The sequence below is a fragment of the Tigriopus californicus genome, chromosome 4, assembly GCF_007210705.1.
Source record: "Tigriopus californicus strain San Diego chromosome 4, Tcal_SD_v2.1, whole genome shotgun sequence".
Taxonomy (NCBI): Eukaryota; Metazoa; Arthropoda; class Copepoda; order Harpacticoida; family Harpacticidae; genus Tigriopus; species Tigriopus californicus.
The window spans coordinates 1,225,298-1,248,095 of record NC_081443.1 but is presented as its reverse complement, the minus strand read 5'-3'; the positions used below and the strand labels follow the sequence as shown (position 1 = coordinate 1,248,095).

Sequence of the window (22,798 nt, the reverse complement as noted above, 5' to 3'; positions counted from 1 at the left end):
GTTTTAGTGCACAGATATCTTGGTTGTTGAAAACCAAGGGCTTTTTATTCACCCCCTTAAAAACATGTGTAGGGTAAAGTAAGTGACGCCAACGGGAAGGGATGTCCAAAAAATAGCCCTAAATAATCTGCATAATTTATGGTTAAGTGAATTTGAACATGCAAAAGGCGCCCCGAAGTCAACCCTCATTCATCTCTCGGGTAGATTGGTTGGTTGGTTCATCTGCTTCTTGTTCGGCACTTCTTGACTGGTGGGCTGTTCGACCTGATAAGATCAACATAATTATATTTTGCAACAAAAAGCTTTGATTCGGAATTAATTTTGGAGGCAAGCAAACCCGCCAAGTGCGTGGTGGCGTGCATCGGTATATGGCAGAAAAGATGTATAGGCTTCTGAATGGGGTTTATCCTCCCCAAAGCCCTCAGTCAACGGATTGGTGGGAGGCTGCAATAACATTACTCAGCCATTACCTGTTTGGTACCCGATCGGTTATCTTTTCTCAAAAAGGGGTCATTTCTAGTTTGTGGCGTTTTGGAGTGATACTTTAAGTCCTTCGTGTCCAGTTTATGCCGGTTCCTCTTGGGTCCGTCTCTTATGGCGACCTTGGAAAGGTTCAAATTTTGGAGTTATTTAAAAGGCTGGCAATGTTCCAAAGCTCGCGGCTCGATTACTATCTGACTGAATATTAATTGTTGTGTAAATCAATGAGGAGTTTCCATACTTCCGAATCTTTATCCCCTAAAGATGTAATGGCATTTTTCCAGGTGTATGCGGCACGTTTGGCGTGCCAGAATACCGATCCTCCATACTAATTTAGCCAAGAACGATGATGCTCACAAGGAAGATGGCATCTCCATGGAATAGAAGACAAGTCTTGTCTGTGACCTTCTAACCAATTCTCATTGTCGAAGGCAAGTTTGGGCATTTTTCATTCTTACCAAACAAGTCAGTCCGTCCTCAAGACGACCATTGATCCGTTCTTTAGTCGAGCCATTCATTTGGCCATAATGAACCCTAAGAACTCTCCGCCGCCAAAAGACGATATTTTTCTGAAAGTGTTTCTTGAAACGAGCGAAAAACTAATCTCTACGTATCGGGAATTGGAAAACAAGACTCAGCGGATTAGATATCGTCGAGATGATAGACATGGTCTTTCATGATGGGTGACTCCTCGAGATTGGGATTAAACACATCCAACGTAGTCCTGGACATTCAAAGCCATGGGCACGAGAACATCGAGGTAGAAGACGAGGGCGCTCCCAGCACCAGGGTCCTTTGAACTTGATGCGAGGAGCGCCTTCTTCTTAAGAAAAAAGACCACTCGCCGAAGACAGAATCACCAGCGCGCCCATATGACGAAGGCACGGGTGCCTTCGTCAGTTGCCTTTGGGAGTGCGACGAGTGAGGAGGAAAGGTGAGCAGCAGCTAGATAAAGGTCCATCTGGAATTCGGGATTTGCCTCATGTGTCATTGATGCTTGGTGTTTGGCTATGTTTCTTGTGTTGAGTGTCAATTTCGGATCTTGATCTTGCATCTGACTCGTTCCACGGATTTCGGCCTGCCCGAACATGGAGGTTTTTCGGAAAGTCCGGGCGCTTAGACGTCGTCCTGAGAAAATCGTCGAGGAGTCCCTATCCTCCGATTGTGGGGCGTTGCACCTGCATCACCCAGCTTGGTATGGAAGGCACGCCCAGGATCCGGGGAACCCCGCGCATCACGTGAATCTCATCTCGTATGAGGATCTCCAGTCCCTGTCATCGGCCGATTTGGGACTGAGCTTGTCCGTGATTCGGCCCAATACCCCTTCAACGGCATGTTCGTCTTCCCATCGCTCGGACTCGCCCTCTGAGGGCCGGGGCAGTCGGCTCAAATGGACCAACCCCTTGCCGCCTTTGGGACAGATCAAGTATGTGAAAGGCCCAGTGCCCAAGTTGAAGGTCCGGACATCGCAGAGTGGTGAGAAGAAAAAGAAGAATGCGAATGAGGTGTTTCGAAGCAACAGCTTCCGTTTTGAACGATATGATCAGCCCAGTGATTCGTTGTCTCAATCGGAATCCGACCTGAGATCAGGGAGGCTCAGCGGAATAAATCAGGTAGGACAACAAAAATAAACGACAACACCAACTGGAGCAACCAACCAGTCGACCAACCCACTGGATTGCCAGATAATCGGGAATCATATGTTCACGCTAAACCTATTTGCTTAAGAGCCCTGAAGGCGAACTAACGAACGTTGGGTTTTTCCTCCCCCTCGGGTTCTTCGTTTTCATTGCTTAATAAGCCTACACAACCATGGATGAACACGGCACTCGTGTATTTACGTATGGACGCAAGATCTGCGTGCTTGAGATCTGGGGAATGCAGATCCTCGTCTTGGAGACGAATAATGTGTATTTCTATTTGAATATTCAGCCTCACACAAACTATGGCAAGTGAGGATGTACTACAATGTGCAGTTCATGTAGTACATACACAGGTCCTGGGGAGAGAAAGAAGAAAAAGAGTGAGTGAAAGAGACAGAGAGAGAGAGAGAGAGAGAGAGAGAAAAGTGAAGCTTGTCAAAGGATTTTGGCGTCGTCGAGCCAAAGTGCTACGACTCGTACCATTACACCTGTATGAGTTCTTGGTGTTCTAGCCTTCTTGGCTTCAAGTTTGGATGCATAATTTTGTTCATGCTTTGCCAACACTTTTCGTCGGCACCGTGGATTCAGCCGAGCGAACCAACGGGCCCCAAGAAACCCTGATTGCAGTCATTCCTTGAATTATGGCCATAGAACAAGGATCACCAAACATAATAACATTTGCCACTCGGTGCTACTCCGCCCTCACCAGGGTTGATTCGGGTAACTGGCAAAGGCCCTCTTAATGAGAAGACAGGAACCACTTTCTTTGCCCCTTGCCCTTCACTTCTAACTTATTATCACTCATTCAAATGACAGAAGAAAGAGGGGATTTCTCATAATCAAATATTATTGCCTTTTGATGGCCATTTCGTCATTCTCAATGCATGGGGCGCATATAAAATCCGTGAGCGATAACCTCGGCTCATCTGCCACGTCTCTTTCAGGGGCCTTAGTCCCTAGGCCCCGTGGCCCACTAGTGTACCGTATCGAGTCTTCTCTTTTCTTTGAGAGCAAAACCCGCCCCATTAAAACTTGTTTACCTAAAGCCGAATGACGTTGTTTTCTTGAGTGGCTTATGCCTGCACAACGTCCTGGAATCTCTGATGTTGGTGAATTTAATTATTCGCCCGAATCCAGAATCCAATTCCAACTCCCATCTCCTATTGCCCCCCAAAAACAGGAAGAGGCCAAGAGGATAATGATGACGTTGGCGGAATGGAATGATGTTGTTCAATTCCCAATGATTCTCCTGTGCCATTCCTTCGTGTTGCAACCCAATCCAATGAAAGACAGACTCACTTCGAAGGGTCATATTGATGAGCGACGTCAAGGTCAGTTCGGAAACCTCCTCCTCCTCCTCCCTCTCCTGAAAGTCGGGGAACAAGTGATAAGATGATTGAGGGTTGATGAATCAAAGCTCAGAGTAGTCAGAGTAAGAATACGGTGAGAAGAAGAAAAAGACGTAGAGGAAGGTGCTTGATGAAGAGATCAATTTCAACATTGCTATTGTCTCGGTCCTGATGACGGACGAATTGGGACTTCTCCAGTGTAGGTATACGCGTACATCATACATGTACTGTGTGCGCGTGCTCTGACTGCATTGCTGAACGAAGGGAAAATTGCAGGGTTTCTGATTGGATTCAAACAGATTGTTTAAGCCAAAATGTTATGTCAAAATCCGGCTTTTGTTCGAGTTTCTGTGAATGCTGATGAATCACTCGCCGGTCATCCATCAATGCTTGGGAACAATTAGAACTCGGAAAATTCATCTCTGATACCCTAATTCACGGGGGTTTCTCTATGTGCACAAATACAGTGACTTGAATTTAGAAATGCATCTCCAGAGAAAGAACATACGAGCATACATAGTTCATACCAATATGGTTCGGATAGTGGATACCGTCGAGTTTAAGACCGTAACATTAATCACTTCATCGATCTTGGCAAAATTGGGCAAGTCTTTTGTTCTCGAAAAGTGACTTTGAAGATATCACGGAACAACACCCATTCATCATCGTAATGACATTCTTGGGGGCTACGAAACCGTATCTTAAAGAGAGATCAAATGTTTTTTAGAAAGAGATGGGAGTAAACTACATCAAAGAGACGACAGTCAGGCATAAATTTACCCCGAAATCTACTTTCCACGCCGCTTGAGGGTTCATCCAACCACCAACCAGTCACCAGCCAACCCACCAACAGATATTCATGCCAGACATATTTCTCCTCTCAAACTCTGGAGGATCTTTCTCTCTCTCTCTCTTACGATACTTACACACACACTCGTACCCAACCACTCGGTCGTTCTTTCCAATGCTTCTTTTAAAAATCGGATCGGGTTCATTCCGATCAATCACTTTCGCCTTATGAGCCCTTAATTCTACCCAGCCCAGATTTTTCGTCTTTCTCTGTAGCTATCCAGTCGAACTGTGTCTTTTTGAAGGGTACCCACTACCTGGAGTGACTTGGAGCTCTTCCAATCACTTCCTGTGCCAAAACATGTGTGACCTTAGAGTGAGTTCGATCGGTGAAGGTGCTAAAAACTGATTAAAGCGAAATTTTATGACCTTAACAACACCGCCAAAAGAAGCACTCAATATGCTCTCCTTGTGTTTCACTTGGGAGTAAGTGCCTCAATAAGCTTGAGCCGTTAGTTAAAATGAACAAGCCTGGAAGTCTCAAAATAAGCATGGTCCAATATCGAAGAAACTCTCTCATCATATGCGAAGAAGGTGGCCCGATTGGAGAATTCATGCAAAAATGTGTCCGTTGGAAGAAACAAAAGAACCGGTCGGTATAAAGTGCTCTTGTGTTGGATATGTTGTAGAGCCCATCGGCCAGGTGGCGATATTGATACTTATCTTCGAAGTCCTGAAAGGTCTGCGCGTTGAAATCGCCAGTACAAATTGGTTCAATTTTGACAAGCCACAAATAATAATTGGATGCCCTCTGGGCTAGCTTGATTAAAGCATTTATATTTCATTTATCCCGCTCAACATGCCCAACTGGCTTGAATTCAGGCGTGCTCTTCCGTCATATAAATTGTACACTAGCGGAGTCTCATTATGAGCCTACAAATAGATATCAGAATGACCGCTGAGCCATGAGCTCGACAAGTCTCGAGAATTCATGTAGGGAAAACATTGAAGCCCCTCAAGGTCTGGCCGGATCATGCATTGCCATCCATGTTCATGAATGCTTGGACAAACATGACCAAATATGCGAGTCAGGCTCTCAAGTTCAATTCAGCTGCTCCTTGCATGCTTATCTATCATAGACATTATTTCTCACTGAGACCCCAAAGTTATTAACGGGCTGCCGCCTGGTTCGCTCTATGGAAATGGATGGGAAGGAGTAGCAAACGAGACAGGCTATTGAGATTGGACCCAATTACTTATCGTATGTTGCGATGACGATGTTAAGTGAACGTCGTTGGACAGTTGGGAATGCGGTAAGCGTATTAGCTACGCCAAGAACATGATTGAATTGCATGAAGCTGGCTCATCACTTGGATGTCACTTCACGTCATTTTGGGACAAGATGCATTTGCCTTTATCTTGGTCGAGTTTGGACGGATCTTGTCCATCAATTTTGGAAAAAGACTTTTGCAAAGAATATCATAAGTTAAGAATACACTTTGACGGTAGATGTTTCTTGTTATCAAAACTGGATGTGGTAGTTGATCTAGACTTGAATTGATTGGCCCCGTCTCAAGGAGAGTGAGAGGCCTAAAAATCTACAAGTATTTTTAGTCGAACACACTGTTTCAAATTCCCCAAAGCGCGACATAGCCATGATTCCTTTCATGCCTGTTATGTCCTTTGGAGACGGGGCCCTCAAATATCAGAGACACTCATTGGGAAACAACAACGCTCCCCAGGTTCTCGTTTCGTTTGGGAGTTACGTTTCGCTGACAAGACAAATTGCTCCATATTTCTTAGTTCTTCAAGGCCAAGCCACTGGTCGTCGAAATTCACAAGTTTATCTCTTGAAGCTTTTCTTACTTATGAGGGTCATTTGAGGCTTCGAAATCGACAACTAAGTCAATTTGCGGGGCCAAACGAACCATTTGGTCACTCATTTTGGCTCCACTCTAGAACCAGCAACCAGCCAGTCGGTCAGTGAATAAGTCAGTCAGTCAGTCCAGATCTTGGACGCCTAAACTGAACTCGAGAGCTTTGCCAAATTTATGATCTCACTTGGCTTCCGAGTCACTTCCATGGCCACAAATCTCGAAAAAAGGGACCTGCCCATCCAACTTCGATTGATTTTTTTTCTTCTCCATCTCACAATCCACTGAAGCCTAATTTCCCTACGTGAATATGAGCAAAGTTGGATTTTTGCTCTGCATTGAAGGGATCTAGGTCTTTGTTGAACACTTGGCCTCAGTATGTCTTTGGGCTCCTTTTCGCGGAGGTAGAAATTCGAGACCATAATTCTTGAGAATGACACGTTCAATTGCATAAATGGCTCACTAAATTCAATTTCGGTCAATTGGCAGACCACATGTGTCTCACAAAGGGTTGCTGTAATTGCGTTAATGAGTGGTTTTCCTCGAAACGATTGCGAAGACAATGATCAGAAAATCTGCAGAACCAGAGCCATGACACATTTCCAATTCGATTGGTTGTGGAAACCTATCTTCCACCAAAACGTCAACATTTTAGGAAAAGAGGAGTTCACGATGATCCAATGTGGCCAAGAGATGGTTTCCGGCTTCGCTTTGTCGAGTCTCAATTTAAATCTGTTGGTTAATGCGAGATTTTGAATCGTCAAATCAGGAGGTTTTTTGGAAGGGAGGTATGAGATGAAATGGTGAAGCCCATCTTTATTTGGCAATGGATTCATAGCTCATCCTCATGTCATGAAAGACCTTGAAGAGCTTCTCTGTTTTCCTGATAATTTTGCGCCTCTCAAGCCCACCATTGTGCGTAACATTAGCCGACGATGAACTGTGGATCTTTGACCATCGCGTTCTTCGAGGTGGTATTTTCTGACTGAAGATGTCGTCCACAAGGGGGTCGTTTTTTCCGTGGTGTTGTCGGCTCCTGCAATTACTCTGATTACACTTGGTCCAACGGGAGGTTAGATCCCCGTTTTTGTGGGGGTTCCCGAGGAGATGTAGCCCCTTTATTATTACACCAGGGTCGCCTCTTCCTTGAGGACAAGGTCAACTGCGCGACGATGAGTATATACACATGCAACATCAGAAACTGTGTTCAGTCCTCGATTCCCAACCCTTCATTCATATTTGGGTGGATCTGGTCCGAACTCCCTCAAATGTCCAATCACTGAGCCTATTCATAGATCCACTTCCGACAGCTCTGAGAAGACATGTTCGTTGGAGTGAGTGCCCCTCCAGAGCCTTCGAAGAATCGGCTGGTGTACCAGAATGATGATGATGATGATGATGATGATGACGGGTTTGGTGGTTATGGCGGCCAGAACGATGTTGCTCTTGATTCCATGTTCTGACAAACAAATGTTGTGTCACTCGCAATTGGTCATAGACGAGCACAGTACCCCCTGATACCGTTTTCAAAGTCAGGCCTACCCACGGGCTTTGGAAACACACGAGCGAGGTGCTCAGTGGTGCTCTGCTCTAACGTGAACATATTGCACAGAGTACACATAGCACAGTATCATGGATTATAGGAACTGACAAATTGCATCCTCCTCCACGTTTTTTTGCGGTCGGTGCCCAAAAATTCCGATCTTGGAGTTAAAACTTGAATCACAATGGATAGGAAACTAATATGTCCAAATTTTTCCAATCCCTGCTAACACCGTCTTGCTTTGTCGGCCAAAAAAGGCTTCGCCGAGGAAGAGTTCCAAATGATGAAAGAGGTTCGCGTCCATGGATGTCGATGTCCCATTTTCTGAGCCACCATCATCTTGAATGGCAAGTAAAGCGTCATTTCCATGCACAGATTGCTCGCTACCCCCACCCAAAACAATAGCTTCAACAAACCAACCTCCAAAGCACGAGAAAAAGAGCAGAGCAGAGCACAGCATAGCATCAACAGCAAGCAAGCAGGCAAGCAAGTATCCATCTGTGTCGTCGTCGTTGTCGTTGTCGTCATTGAAAGGCACCAAAATGCAAGTGAGGCATTAAAATGAATATTTTGGTTATGGCTCTGGGCCATTCAATACGTATGTACATATGTATATATTGTGAGGTGCTTTGTGGGCTGATAGAAGATAGACCAGCAGCTAGGTTGTGGGTAGGGTGGTAATAGATGGGCAACCAAGCAACAGGACATGACAACTCGTTCTGACATTACAATGGCTTCTTTTTTAAATGCCGTCTCACTCACTTGGTTGTTCTCAGCCGTCATTTTTTTTTNGGGGGGTTATGAAGCCGGCACAGCCTTTATTTGTACGTGTTGCTCGAACCGAACACGGTCATTGGCCAATGCGACCATTAGAATGGCTTTCAATGCCAAGTTCGGTGGGCTCAATAAGGCAATATTTGATAGTTCAACAAGGAAATCTCGGCGAAGCCTCTAATTTCTAAATCCATTAGAGTCTGAGACTAAGAAGATACCCCTTCCTGAATGCCGAACCTTGAAAACGTTGGCGATGTTATCTTTAACAAGTAATCATTTGATCACATATTCAGCCTTTAGGATGTGTAGTTTAAGTAGATTCCAAGTTTTCTTTGTATCCGTTTTGGAGGAAATTCCACTTAGACGTTTCCTCGTCCTTCCCTCCCTTCTCAGAGCATGAGGTGAGGAGTTCCTTTTTTCGAAATGAGGAAATGAAGTAATTCCTCAACGGAATTCAAAAAAAAGGATCGACTTTCATTCAACAATAGGCCACGGAAACACAAGTTTTCATTCACACTTGTTATCCATCCAACAAAAGACGTCAGACTAACAACAACCTTGCTCGATCTAGCTAACTCAAGCTAGCTCGTTCCTTCGTTCGTTCTTTCTTTCGCTCGTTCATCTGACTTGTTGCATTCCATTCACACTTAGGGTGGCCATGTTCTCTTTTCATCGCGTTCTTTGTCAAATCCAATGCATTTCAAGCCGCGAAATGCAAAGTTTGTTCTGCTCAAAATCCTTCCACATCCAGGCGAGATAGACTTGATTCACTTACATGATCTAAGAGAATACAACACAGAGTAAGTACTACTACATACATTCCCTCATACTTGCAAGTAGGCATCAGGAGTGCATTTCGGCGAGTTTCAATTAGCAACCAGATTCGAATGCTCGAGACGACACATGTGGTTGGACGTGAGATTGTTGTACTCATTCCTCCAAGAAGGCCGCTCAAAGGATGAGCTGTGTCCAATTCGACAATGGGGCCAACCCTGCCAAACGATGGCTACCGATTTAATGATCAAACAAGGCACTCTTCAGAAGGCTAATCAGGTTCGCCCGATGACCAACCATTTTTCTTGGGCCATGTCTAATTGGTAATTTATTTCGATGTCTTTAATGACATGCAATTCCAATGCACAAAGTTAGATGTCATGCTCGCGAGCGACGCCGGGTTGGGTCGGGGCCCAAAATTATAGGGAACCTCGGGCCAGAACTAAGGGTTGATACCAGAAAACCAACCAGTGACTGCAATGCCGAGGTTTATTGAACAATTAGCAGTTCACATTCACCTTAGGAAAAAATCGCCACTGTCGAGCTCACGGATGAAATAATGCCCTTTTTGTGGGCAACTTCCTAGCCTTTGTATCCTTGAGAAAATCTCCTACAGCGAGTGTGAATTTGTCCAAGTTTCAAACGTAGACACCCACCTTTTGCTCGGGGTATATTTTCCATTTAAAGCACTCTAGAAGATGCCTTGATCCAATCCACACAACTTAATTCGTTGAATTGAATTGATACTCTGAGTGCTACATGCATTATTATGAGGCACCTCTCAGCTTCATCATCAGAGTGAGGAAAAAAATCTTTTGGATTCTTCAGCTCTTTCTCCGTTGTAATTGACGAGGATGAAAATGTCTCGCATTCAAATGGGTTGGATCCGCTTTCCCTCCGCTCGCCACTTTGGCTGGCTTAGGCCAAAGTGCCACTTTCACACAATCATATTTGCATGCCACAAATCATCTGTTTCTTGTTCTCCACTCATGTTGGCTGTCTTGCCTCCTCGTTGCAGGTAAGAACTAAAAGAACTTAGAGACCTCCTGACACTGGACGCACATTTTTTTTAACGAGCAACCAACACCAATCACCCCCTGGACTGTGAGCACGAACTTGAGAATAATTGCACGGCATTTTTCAAAAATAATGGTGCTTCAAGTCCACCACCATAGGTAGATTTGATGCACTATTAGCATTGTTGTAATTCAAAATTGAAATTGATTTTGCATAGCCGAGGGCAACGTTAATCAAGGGGATCCACCCTTTGACCCAAAACAGCTCAAACGTGCAGTAACTTCAAAGACTTGGCGAGCACAACTATAAATAGACGAAGAGGGAAGCAGAAAGAAATGATTCAAATGAAGATTGGGGCGACATGTTTGCTACTGTTTTTTTGGCCTTGTTTTTAAAAAGGGCTCTCATGTTTCACTCGACATCTCACGACTTTCATTTTCGTTTGCGGAGCCTCTTGGCTAAAATGCTGCCAATCTTCCGGCTGTTTGAACGTTGCAGTCGTGATTCCTCACCTCTTTTTCTCGGACAAAAAAATCTCCAATTGATGTCCTCTATCTGATTTGTTTTGATTTGACAGCCTCAATCTCTTCCAGGGTTGCCAACTTGAATCAACACATTGTGTCTCGGAAATTGGACTCTTGAATGAATCCACCCAAACACAAAGGCAACAATCGTTCAGCTCAAGAACAAGAAGGCCTTCACTGCTAATTAGAATTCCCCTTTCATTACTATACGACTACTTGTGGTCGTGTTCCTCGGCCCAAGTTTCAAAACAAAGTTTGAGGGGAAATGTCTGCGCTCCTTAGAGCCCCATCAATCCCCGAGTTTGACATGACAATACTATTACTATTATTATTACTGTGCAAAAAAGGACTTCGTGAACACATGACTTGGCAACCTGATGATCCACTGGCTTTTTTTGCTAATATGCAATAGATTCATCATTGAGAACGTCTCCCTTGTGCACGTCAAAACAAATCAGATGCCAATCTTTGGGCCTCAGCACCAACCTTCATCCGAGTTTGGTCTTTAAAAACTGCCTAGAAAAGGGTTGCAATCCCTGGAGGGTGCGTGCTTGAAGACCCCCAGAAATATTGAACAATTTGATTTAAGAGGACAGGCCGAAAATCAAAACAAATTGCCGGTTATCACTCACTTGACAAGCATATTGACGGGGATTGCTTCTGTGACTCCCATTGAAATTCAGTGACCTCGCAAATGCCCTGACGAGATACAAACCACCGACTCACTCACTCACTCACTGACTAGGTGGATGTCGGTGTGTGTGGTGTCTTGTGGTGATCTTTTCTTCCCGAATTTCCGACACAGGTCACAGGACTCTGGTCGGGTTCTTGGAGTCTCGCACCGTCTTTACAACCGTACGCAAAATTGATGCTTGGCTCTGGCCGGGATTTTGAGTGAGGATATTCCAGACTATTTGGAGTTATGATAGTGGCCTTGGATTGGCACTTTTTGCTCCGTTTATGCCCAATATGCCTAATTTGGAAATGCATTAGAGCTCTTGAGTACGGCAGGGAGAAGGTGGAGAAGATCGCTTTAAAAACAGATTCCCGCAGAATAATGGACTGTTGACAATTCATCGACTCGACAAGAGTTAGTGAATGAGTGCGTGAGGGTCTTTTAGGACTCAGGTCGACATTTGAGAACTTTATGGGTTGAGAGCGAGAGCAAGACTGCACAGGCATAAAAGACGAGAACTTGTGGGCAGGGCTCCAATATTAAGGTCAGTTGATCTCGATGAGTTTCAAACCCGATTGAAGAGTCACGAAGTCTTGACCACCGAAATGCTCGAGTGACTGGGCAGAAAAAAATGGAGTTTGAGTGCGTAACTTGAGACCAATCCAAGACCTTCAACTCGTTGGTGTTGCAGCTAGCTTGATCGTTCAATCAATAACTTGATAGCTTTGTGGTGGCTGGTTTGCAATCTTGTTGAGCTTGAGACCCTCCCTCATGGATTAGAAGTTCAAATCCCGTGAACTCTTGGGCTTCAACCATGAAGAGATATTTTGGATTTGAAGCCCGTGGCAAGTTGCTCTGATTTGCATTATTATAGAGTTCTGCCCGAAATGAAAAATAATCACAACCATTGCCGCCTCAGACGGAGCGATCATCATATTTTCTCTTTGATATCTCCATTCATTTTCATGATTTCATACCCAGAGGCCTCCCTGAATCCGTTTTTAGTCCGAGAACCCATCAACGTACGTGATTGGCCGTTGAACTGGTCCAATCTCGAACCATCATCATGACGTTATCCACTGATGATGATAGTACTTCATATTCTTTGTTTCCCTGGCAACTGAACTTACCATTTTGTCACGTCTTTACAGTTCACAGGTGATGCCCCAAAAATGCACTTTGCCATTTCTCGAGCCTTTCAAAAGCCTACTGCTAAGCGAAAGATTTGTTAATAATCCGCTGGACCAATTATGATCTCAAGTTGAAATCGCTCCGAAACGCCTTTAGCTTTCAGAGTATAACATACGCCCGTCATCACAACTCATACCAACAAACGTATTCATTAAGCTCTCGAGATCGAGCTTAAAAAGTGCTGAACTGAGAAAGGGGATAAATTCCCTGTCACTTACTCGCATCTTTGTACAGCATCTATCTAGCAAGGTCCTCGATACAACGTTGTATGAAGATACCTCAAGGTTGAGTGCTAAAGAGAAACAATGGATTAAATGTGGCAATTTGTACCAATTCAAGCCTTTCAACCCCAAGCCCCCATTCATTTTGAGTGTTGGCCATAAACCACAATGACATGAGGGGGAGGGGGCCTGGTTGGCGGGTGAGGATGCCTTCAATCCCAGACTATCATCCTCGATGTCATTCAAAAAATACAGAGCATTCGCTTCCAAGAAATGAAAAGGTGGCCTAGCTTCCTGAAGTTGGGCCAAAGGGCCTTGACTTTTTTTGTTAGGTTTGTTTGCACTTGATATTACAAAGTCTTACAGGGGAGTGCTCCATTTCCTTATTACAATCGTCCAAAGAATGGTGGCAAAATTGGCGGCCGTTGGTCATGTAATCCGAAATATGTAGATTTGTGTACTGTATTACCCCTTTGAATTACCATCTTGCAGGCCGCCTAACCATAATAAGCGTTTCAAAGAATTGACCTTGTAATTCATTATGACTTCGAAGTAAGATTAATTCTCTGCATTTTTTGAACTCCTAATTTTTTTGATTCTGTCCAATCTTTTAAATATTCCACGTTTCAATCCAAATTAAAGAGACAAGTATTGTGGTTTCATGTCCATCAATTCAAATGTAATGCAAATGAGTTAAAAAATCACAAACGGTTAGTTTGGCACGCTTTTTTTCACTCAGAAAGAATGATTGGATCAATTACGCTATTATTGGCGAATGCCACACTTTAAGTTAGTGTTTTCTGTTTGGATCATAATAATTTGTACTCAGTGATTCTTTTGCCCCCAGAAATTGCACTTCGACATACCCCAGCCAAGGTCAGTGATTCTGGTTGCCAATTGTATTCATGGCTTCATTGTCCCGCGTTTTAATCCATTCACAAATTATCAACCTGATATGGGCGGGTCTGTGTCTTGATTCATTCATTCTGGATTATGACGCTCTAGATATCAGAAAAGTAAAAAGACATCCTGGCCGAGACTCACTGCGAAGCTAAATTTAATGAATAGTAATGGGAGGCCTTGTAGTTGAGTAATATCTTACTTTATTCGGCATACATGAGCATGGACAACTCAATAATTGGAATTCAGCAGGAACAGCCAAACATCAGCCGTCTCATACTTGCGGAGGTCGAGTTTTGAGAGACACGCCGTCCTCCTCATTACTTGCCTTGGGGGCTGATCGATCGAGAAAAAAATGCTTGTAATTGTTGGAACATGGCATCGGGTGTGTTGCCGCTTGCCAGTAAATGGTTACCCAAGGAATACGGAAGATCGAGAAGTGGCCAAACCCGCCGAGAGTCTCTCACAGACTTACACTGTCATTCATCCATAAGGCTATTGCTATCATCCATCCCTCTACTGACGTGCATCTCGTAGTAACAAGAGTCGACAAATTTTGTAATTGTGTCTGAGGGAATGAAAGGGAAATTTTTAATCTTTCCCAACCAGCCCTGGGCTGCAAGTATCCTAAGCTTTTCGTAGGGTACTCAAGGTGGTGCTCTGTTAACTGTTGATCGATTTGGGGGTCGTGACTTCGATTTTCTGCTTGAGAGAAGTGGATGGTGGTTATTGTTTTTATGAGTGAACTTGAGCATGAAATTGAAAGACCCGAGCTTTTCCGGGCCAATAGTCTTCCCTTTACATTTTATGGGACTTTCTACTCACAAGAAGATCCTTTCGTCATGCTTGGTTGACCCGATTACAAAGGGTATGGTTGGGCTGCTCAATTGCACGTATTGGTGATGAACCGAGACAGCTTTACATGAAAATTTGAATGCCCTTTTGATTGAATATTAATCAGAAGCGGCAAGATCTTCTGTCATGCTGATGACGCTGTTACTTCCTGTGGCAAGAATTCATAGCTTTTTTTGGACGAAATTCGACGATTTTTGTCTGGAAAGCCAGGATTTGGGTTATCACCAAAGAAAACCATGTTAATCGAGAAAATCAGGGGACCATTGTAATTTGGCTCAATTCAAGTCAAAGCGGTTTATATTTTTACTGGCAAACCGCCTCCACTCCCCGGATTGAAGAAAGTTTGACCAATCTTTTGTGACAAGTGTGGGAAAGTTGACGAACTTGCTAGATAATGTCCTGCACTCCACGCACGTTTCGTGGTCACCCTAGAGGTGAAAGCGTAAAGAGTGAGTGCTGGGTCAAAAAAATCTGAAACTCTCATTATTCTGATTACTGTTTTACCGGCAACTCCCGGGGAAGAAACTGAACTCGAACACGCCCAGATCCCCAATGATTTGGAATTGGTAATTTTCCAAGTGGAATTCGGAGAAAATGGCGAAACGTAGAGAATAATAATCTCATTGAGGGAGTTCATTGGACTCGCTATTGGTTTTGAAGTCTTTTTGGCTTTGATCTTCTTTCTCCTCGTGGAAGTGGCTCCCTTTTCCTTGGCCTCTTCAAACTTGGAGGGAAATGATTCTTTTTGAGGCGCGGTAAATTAGTCTTTAATCGCTAGGTTTGAAAGGGCCTCCCTCCACTGGGAAGTGGAATTTTCACTTTGTCGATCGATTTCTGAATCCATGCTCTTCAATCTTGACTCGTTGTGGTATGTATGAACGTTTGCACGTTCAAGGTATGAAATAGGCGAAGAACTGGCATGGATCTTTCATTAATCTCCACTTGGCAAGCATTCTCATCATCAAGTTAGGTTGGTCGTTTGCATAAACTCGTCAAAGATGTCTAGTAAATCTTTGTCCATACCGGCAACACTTTTAAGTTTGTATTTTAATTAGACGTTAAAAAGCAGGATCATTCACATTGGTTTCAATTAGAGTCTTAGTTTCTAGTTTCAAAGGCCTTTGAGGGCATGGAATTTTCCCATAAATGAAAGATCAATCCCTCCAATTGAGGGATGTACTTGCACACTATTGGTCGAACTTTCCTCGCCTCAGGCGATTTATTGGTCCCTCGGTCATCTTGTCATTTGGCCTGAAGTCCATGATTTATTAAGAAATGGAGACATTCTAACTAATTAATAACTTTGTTTCTGATGGACGATGGCGGTTTATCTGGCGACACAATCTCACGTAAGAAATACCTGTTCTAGTTTTACTGTCTCGCATTTTGAGGGATTACAAGTTTTCTGGGGCAAGGTTAAAGCACGGAATTTCAGGACCAGCTAGATTCTATCTCTCTTTCCTTGTCAAAATAATTAGCTCCTCTCTAATGACTTGTAAGCTGGAACTGGTTTGTAAAAATCTAATTCAGATCCACCGATCTTTGCAAAGAAAACTATTGCCATCACATGAGCCGTGGCAAAATTCTATGTACCATTGGAGTCAAAAATAATCGAGGTTTCCTATTCAACCATTTTCAATGTAGGAGGCTGAGTTAAATGGGGTAACTAACTCCATGGGAACAATTTTTAGCATAAAATGGCCGATGGTAAAGCCTAATTTTCAATTTCAAGACCCCCATTGAGGAGGAGATTGAATTCTGATTGAATTAGTGGAGTCCGTTTAATTACCAAGGGGGCTATATGTGAACATGGTGGTTGTAAAGTACAGCGTAGGTGCAACATTAGAAATCCTCTTTGGCCATTCCATCCTAAGTTTCTCCTCCCGAAAAGGCAAACCAAGTGTTTTGTAAAAGAAATTTGGATACAATCAGGCATATTTCACTATTCATTAATCAATCCATCAATTTTGTAATTCCAGGTAAGACACCAGACAATTTGCCACCGTCCATCAACAAAACGTCACTACTCACACGGGCTTCTTCGCTTCCTTCTCCTTGTTTTTCTCTAACGTGATTCCCACCCAAACAGAGGATTTCGGGTGAAATTCATTTCATTTCACTTCATCTTCCCAGATTTCCTTACCTTACGTCGCTTTTTCAAGTCAAAGCAACGCCTCGTACCTAGTGATGAGTGAGAAATTCTGACAAGTAACTGCACCTGGATTGACACACTTGCATCAACATTTCGACTCAGCCAGGTTTCAGCAATTCAGGGTTCCCAGACATTTGCAAGTCAAAAAGACCGCGGATAGATAATGAAGGGAGTCGAGGAGACAGGTTTGGAGTCAACTTCAGATGGCTTTTCCAATTGAATTTGGGGTTAGGAATTGGTGTTCCAGACGTGCTTGTCCAAAACCTATCGATTCAGATATAACTAAAATACAACCGTTTTTTTTAAACTTTCTTTAGACACCAGAATATGGTCACACTTTAAAGCTTTATAAGCTGGACAGTTTTGCCCGGGCGCCATTTTGTTTAACATACCTTTTGGGATCCCTGGGCCCAAAATAAAGGGTAGATTGATAGACTGAAGTCGACCGTGCGTCATGAGCATGACACTGTGCTTGAAATTTCTCTCATTGACTTGAGAGAGCGATAGGTAGACAGTTAATTTTCCAGGAATTCTTGCCTTTGACGCGACTGCATGTGAGCGTGGAGGGGCACACAAATTTGGGATCAAGATTCTTATTTAAGGGAATGATGAATTGCTCTGGGGTAAATTAGATTGTATTGGGATCCTCTTTGTGGGAGCCCAACCCATATCGGCTTGATCGCCTTCTAAAGCAACGGAGCTAGTCAGTCGCTCTCATTGTCTGGCGTAGGTACTCCCCGAAAATTACATTTTTGCTCTAGGCCCGTCGGCCAAGAAACCCCATGCCTAAATGGGGAAGTCGGCCCGCCAACGCAAAAGTTCGACATTCAAGATGACAACGATCTGGACATGGCCATACATATGCGTGTAGAACTGTCCAGTTATTGGTCCTGGAGTGCCTGTTTTGTTTCAGCTTCATTGGATGGACTCAGCTCTAAAGGGATTACGTAGATGGAACTACATCAGGTTCTTTTTTTAGTCTGTTTTCCTCAGACAAAGGCTTTGCAATTCCTGATCTTGTCTGAGTGGTCGACAACACTGAGAACAAATATGTTGCGGCCATTGCGCCTGAAACAGTTCATCAATAGGCAATTCAGTTCTCAGGGATCCTTTCTGGAACATTAAATACTGCTCGCTGGTGGCAAACGGAGATGACGATGATGATCTGAGCGATAATTCATAACATATTGGATTGTCTGACCCTTACAAGACGAAAAAAGCCATTTCCTATACATGTACGTACAATCTAGATAAGCGCTCGGAAGGCTGTCCTGATGCAAAAAAAAGAATATGAGCGTCAATCTTGGGATCAGATCTGCGCCTTGGAGAACGTGATTTGGCATTTAGTTTCATTACGTCACACTTCAAAACTTGCCTTTTAAATTTGGAACATCGTTGCCAAATGTCTCCTTGAAAAAGACCACCAATTTCCCCACGTCTTCACTCAAGGCAAGATCGAAAATGATGAAGATTGATCTAGATTGCGTCTACTGTGCAGTGTACATGAGTGACCATCTAGACCCGCTGTTGAAAAGGCACGTGGTGAGGAATTCAAAGTCAATATTGCATCCAATTAGTCTGGTGGATGTGTGGAGAGGCTCGTTAAGAGCGATTATCCTGGTCAGCCTGCTTTTGGCCTTATCATCCTGTTCTGTTTGAGCAAGATTAATGTGTCCAAATGACAATTTTCTGCTCCACGCTCTCAAGGCATTAAACAGTTGTGCCAGCATAACTCAATGCCATACATCGGAGAAAAGAATACAGATGGATTAGGTAAATGCTCATGACTTGGTCGAGTTTCGAAAACCGTCTCGGGCATAGTCCAGCTTCTCTGCCATCGCCTCAGGTGCTTATTCAAATTGTTCGAAATGGATCTGCTAGAACAGGTAAGAAATCCCATTAACTCCCGAATGGGGACGAAACTGGCGTCCTCAACAATAACAATATTGTCAGACAAAAACCACTTGAGCTCGGAGGAGTGTCATTCATCATCATTTGGGATGAGATTCCGAGGAGATTAGGCTAAATAAATCCGCCGGGAAAAAAATATCTTAAAAAAGCAGCACCTTTCCACAGGGAGCCCGCACATGGTTGGAGGGGATCAGGGATATCAATTTCATCTTATATTCAACAGAGATTAATGATTCATGCAAGCATTTAATGAGCAATCAAGTGAAAAATGGCCAACCAACTGGCCACCAGGTCTCATTATGAATCTAGATTGAATTCTTTCCAAACTTGTTTTAAATCAATGTCAAGGTCAACCATCCCCCTAATTCTATAATGGACATCATCATGCATTCTCATCCAAGATTGAATGTAAAACTCAGGGGTCCTCTTTGGGGAAACTCATACTAATAGGTTTTCGGGAAAACCCGCAGAATTTTGCCATTCAATCAAAAGAGATTCCAATCTGGGTTCCATCTATCATCGAGGACTTCCATTAGAAAGAGGCCTCACTTGGGTGTCCAAAGCAATCTTCTTCAATCTGTTATCTCCAAGCTATGCCTTCAACTTGAGTCTATCTATATCAGATGAATCAACCGAGGAGTTCTCTCAAGCTGGGAAAATGCCTGTTTCCCTCAAACAATGGACCATGGCAATATCATAGACATGAAAACACCACCATTGCTCTCTTTATTCCTCTTGATATTCGCAGTCCGTTGACTGAAAATGATCTGGGACCACCTATTCCCGGCTATCTTCAAGTGACATTATTTCCTTTTGGCTTGGACAGCCAAACTGAGTTGGCCATGAATGCCGCCATGGCATGCATCGTGCCAATCTATGCATGTCTGTGGTGAAGATGAGTGAAATTGAATCCTTGAGTGAGCGTTTCCTTGATGACCATCTTAGATAAAACCCAGCTGCATCCTGGCCAAACCATAGAGCAACCAAAACAAAAGAGTCGGCCAATTCATTTCCCACCGAGAGGGCCCCAATTTTGTGTTTAAAAAAGTTACTGCACTGAGTATTTGCATCGCTAAGCTAGGTGAATGACGGCTAATTTATAGTGCGCGCTTAGTACGGTTTGGTTTGCGCTATCGTAAAGTTGACGAAGCTGTTTGAACGGGTATCTCCGTCCCATTTTACATCGGGGAAATGCAAGATCGTTATTCTCAGTCACCATGAAACTTTCTAGCGATTGGAGTAGTCGCTCTTAAACGTTTGGGGGGCATCCATTAGGCTCCCTAATTATCTTGATATCTCTTGTCAGATGTGAAAATGGCCTACCGAACTCGTCGAGGCCCGGTTTAATCATTTATCTCTAGAGTTTACGTCGAAGTAGTCGAAGCATCACTGCCTTCGTACACCACTGCCTTCGTACACCACTGCCTTCGTACAAAAGCTTCCCCGTAAACATTTTCAAAGGAACCCACAATCCATCCCTGCCAAGGCCTTTTCGACCAATGATATTTTGAGAGCAAAAACCTCCCGTGGCTTGTCATTAGGGTGATCTGTGCGATTTTTAAGTCCCTCAGCAGCATCAACTGCATTTGGTCACGTCATGCGTTCCAGTCGCTCGATGGACGGAAAAAAGCTCTTACAGTAACATGAAAGAAGGAGGATCACTTCCGAGCTGCCTCCAGCCTCCATGGGAGGCCAAATATTTCTTGCATTGGGCTACACCCATATATTTTCATCTCTTACATTTGCATTATGGCCATATAAAAGATAAAAATCGTTTTTAAGACTGTTTTTGCCACGTCCAGTTTTTGTTCTTTTCGCCAGAAACAGGGTAATGAAAAGTATGTTATGTTATGTTCATCTGTCCTTGGCGTGCACATATTCACACGTATGCCGCTTCGTTACACAGAATGTGAAATGAAAAGAGGGACTAACTCAATCTGGGGTAGATTCAGTTGGATGATTTTAAAATGCATTTGAAGACCCCAACGGTGAAGCTTTAGATTAGTAAATCTTAGAAGAGTCTCGAGTGATTGGAGCTGGTTGGCGAGAAACCCCAGCCAATGTCTCATAAATTAGAGCACCACTCCATGAGCAAAAAAAGTGCTCTTAACTACAGGTTGTTGTCACTTTCTCGTCGGTATTTGCATTGCGTGACTACTTTGCATACTTCCATTTCATTTCGACAAAATGTTATTGACGTGTTGGAACTCTACAAATCATGTTTGCCACCAGACAAAAGCCCATTTCATTGTCTGAGAAGCCCCACTTGAGTGTCTCCAAAGTTGACATGAAACGCCAAAGATTAAAGAGACGGATCCGAATCGAACGGCTGATGAAAAGGCTAGATCCTAGACTCAATTTACGAAGAGTGTATGGTTGTCCTACGAATCGTATCAGGAAGACCCTTTCCAACCCTTCCCTAATGCATCTTCCAGGAATAAAAAAAAGCCGTACATACACTTAACCTGCTGTACCGTTTGGCCGCCTTGGCCGTACAGCAGCCCTTCCCTAATGCATCTTCCAGGAATAAAAAAAAGCCGTACATACACTTAACAGATGTTTACGTTTGGGAACTTTTTTAGGGTGCACTATTCCATTTTGATGGATGAGAAGTTGGCATCGCAAGGAGCTTTGTTTTTATCTGGGTCTCTCTCTCCCTCTGAGAATGAGCACGTCAAGGCAAAAAAAGTTGGCCAAACTTGTTGGATACTAACTCAAGCTGTATGTTGTTCTTGTCATAGGCGGATGAGGATATGGCGCATAGCGTTCAAAATTCAGACTCCTTCTTGGGCGTCAGCTGTTGCTCACGTGGGATCAACTAGACCGTAAAAGAAGATGGACCAAGGTTTTTTTTGTCTCTTCCAAGAGATTGATTAGAAACAGACTTCGATGAAGAGCTTGATGTTATGCGATGCTCGGACCTTCAGGTGACAGATTATCAAGTTACCCAAAGTGTCCAAGAACACTCCTTAACCTTGTCATGACTTGCATTGCAAGTGTGACTCGTGATGGCCAGCCCATTACCGCCAGACTTTAGCTTTGCCGAAGTCCTGCCCCAAGACTGAAATAATGGAGTCTCAATCCTTGCACTTGGAGGACATGCCAAGCAGTTGTGATCCCATTATGGTCAAAGGACCTTGCTTGCATGTGGGTATTTGAACCACGACTCACTCGAAATTGGTCCCTCACGATGGATCGACGGACGACAAAATGAAATGCAACTCACCTGCGAGGTAATTCTGAAAGTTCGAGTCGACTCCAAAAGGCAGGATCAATCAAAATATGTGCATTGAATCAAATTTAAGGAATATTTAGATGATCCCGGAGTGGAAATGACGGCGAGATTGTACCTTGTGTTGTTCGTATTCATCGACGGGATGAAACTAATGTTCACGAAGAGACAATCGGATGCAATGGGTCTGGTTTGAAATACTGTACATGTAATGCTTGTACCTATTACAATCGATACCCTTGGACTTGGATGCGTCGTTGTACGAATTCATGGTTAGGGTACGTACACCATGAAAGTCGTGACGTTGCACAGGTGTGGTTGTTAATCAATGAAATGTGGATCCAATCCTCAGCCCTGATCATCATTTCCAGATTGGATTTCATGAGTGTTCGCAAACCATATCGTTCACATGCGATCTCTTTGAGTTTGAACTTCCAATCACTAGTTTTTTTGCTCGAGAGGAAGCCTAAGACTACAATAATGTATGAATCTGTCGTTGGCTTATAACAACTCTAAGATTGCAGAGGAGCAAATGAACCGTTTCTACTATGGGAGATCTTGGGGACTGGATGCCAAGATGACGGCTTTGACTCGTATTCGACAACCATCCATGCTCACAGCTCTTCCGCCCATGGCAGATGTCTTTCATGGGAAAAGTTGACCCATTTCCAACCGCAGCTATGGGTTGAAATGAACTTGGCAGAACCGCTAAAGCTCGGGGATAATCAGGGCGAGCATATGCCATTTAAGATACTCAGACATCTGTTGAAGTCATGGTAATTAATAGCCTCCTCCTAACCCATGCGTTCAAGATTTTGTTCCCAGTGTCTAGTGTCTACCAACACGGGGTGGTCCTGATTTTCACCTAAACTCCTAAATGAGTTATGTAGCTC

The 22,798-nt window shown here is 43.7% G+C and overlaps 1 protein-coding gene across 2 annotated transcripts in view; it reads left to right on the top strand.

The window, feature by feature from the left end:
- Positions 1 to 1,393: 1,393 nt before the first annotated feature.
- The window catches only part of LOC131879298 (putative uncharacterized protein DDB_G0277255), a 46,916-nt gene continuing 25,511 nt past the window's right edge, over positions 1,394 to 22,798 (top strand). Inside the window, exon 1 of one of the 2 annotated variants that reach the window (XM_059225574.1) lies at positions 1,394 to 2,093. In XM_059225574.1, the coding sequence (XP_059081557.1) occupies positions 1,569 to 2,093 (525 nt within the window). In that variant the 5' untranslated portion in view covers positions 1,394 to 1,568. Of the gene's footprint in view, positions 2,094 to 18,435; positions 18,649 to 22,798 lie in introns of those variants that run through there. The other variant, XM_059225575.1, reaches the window with a different exon arrangement.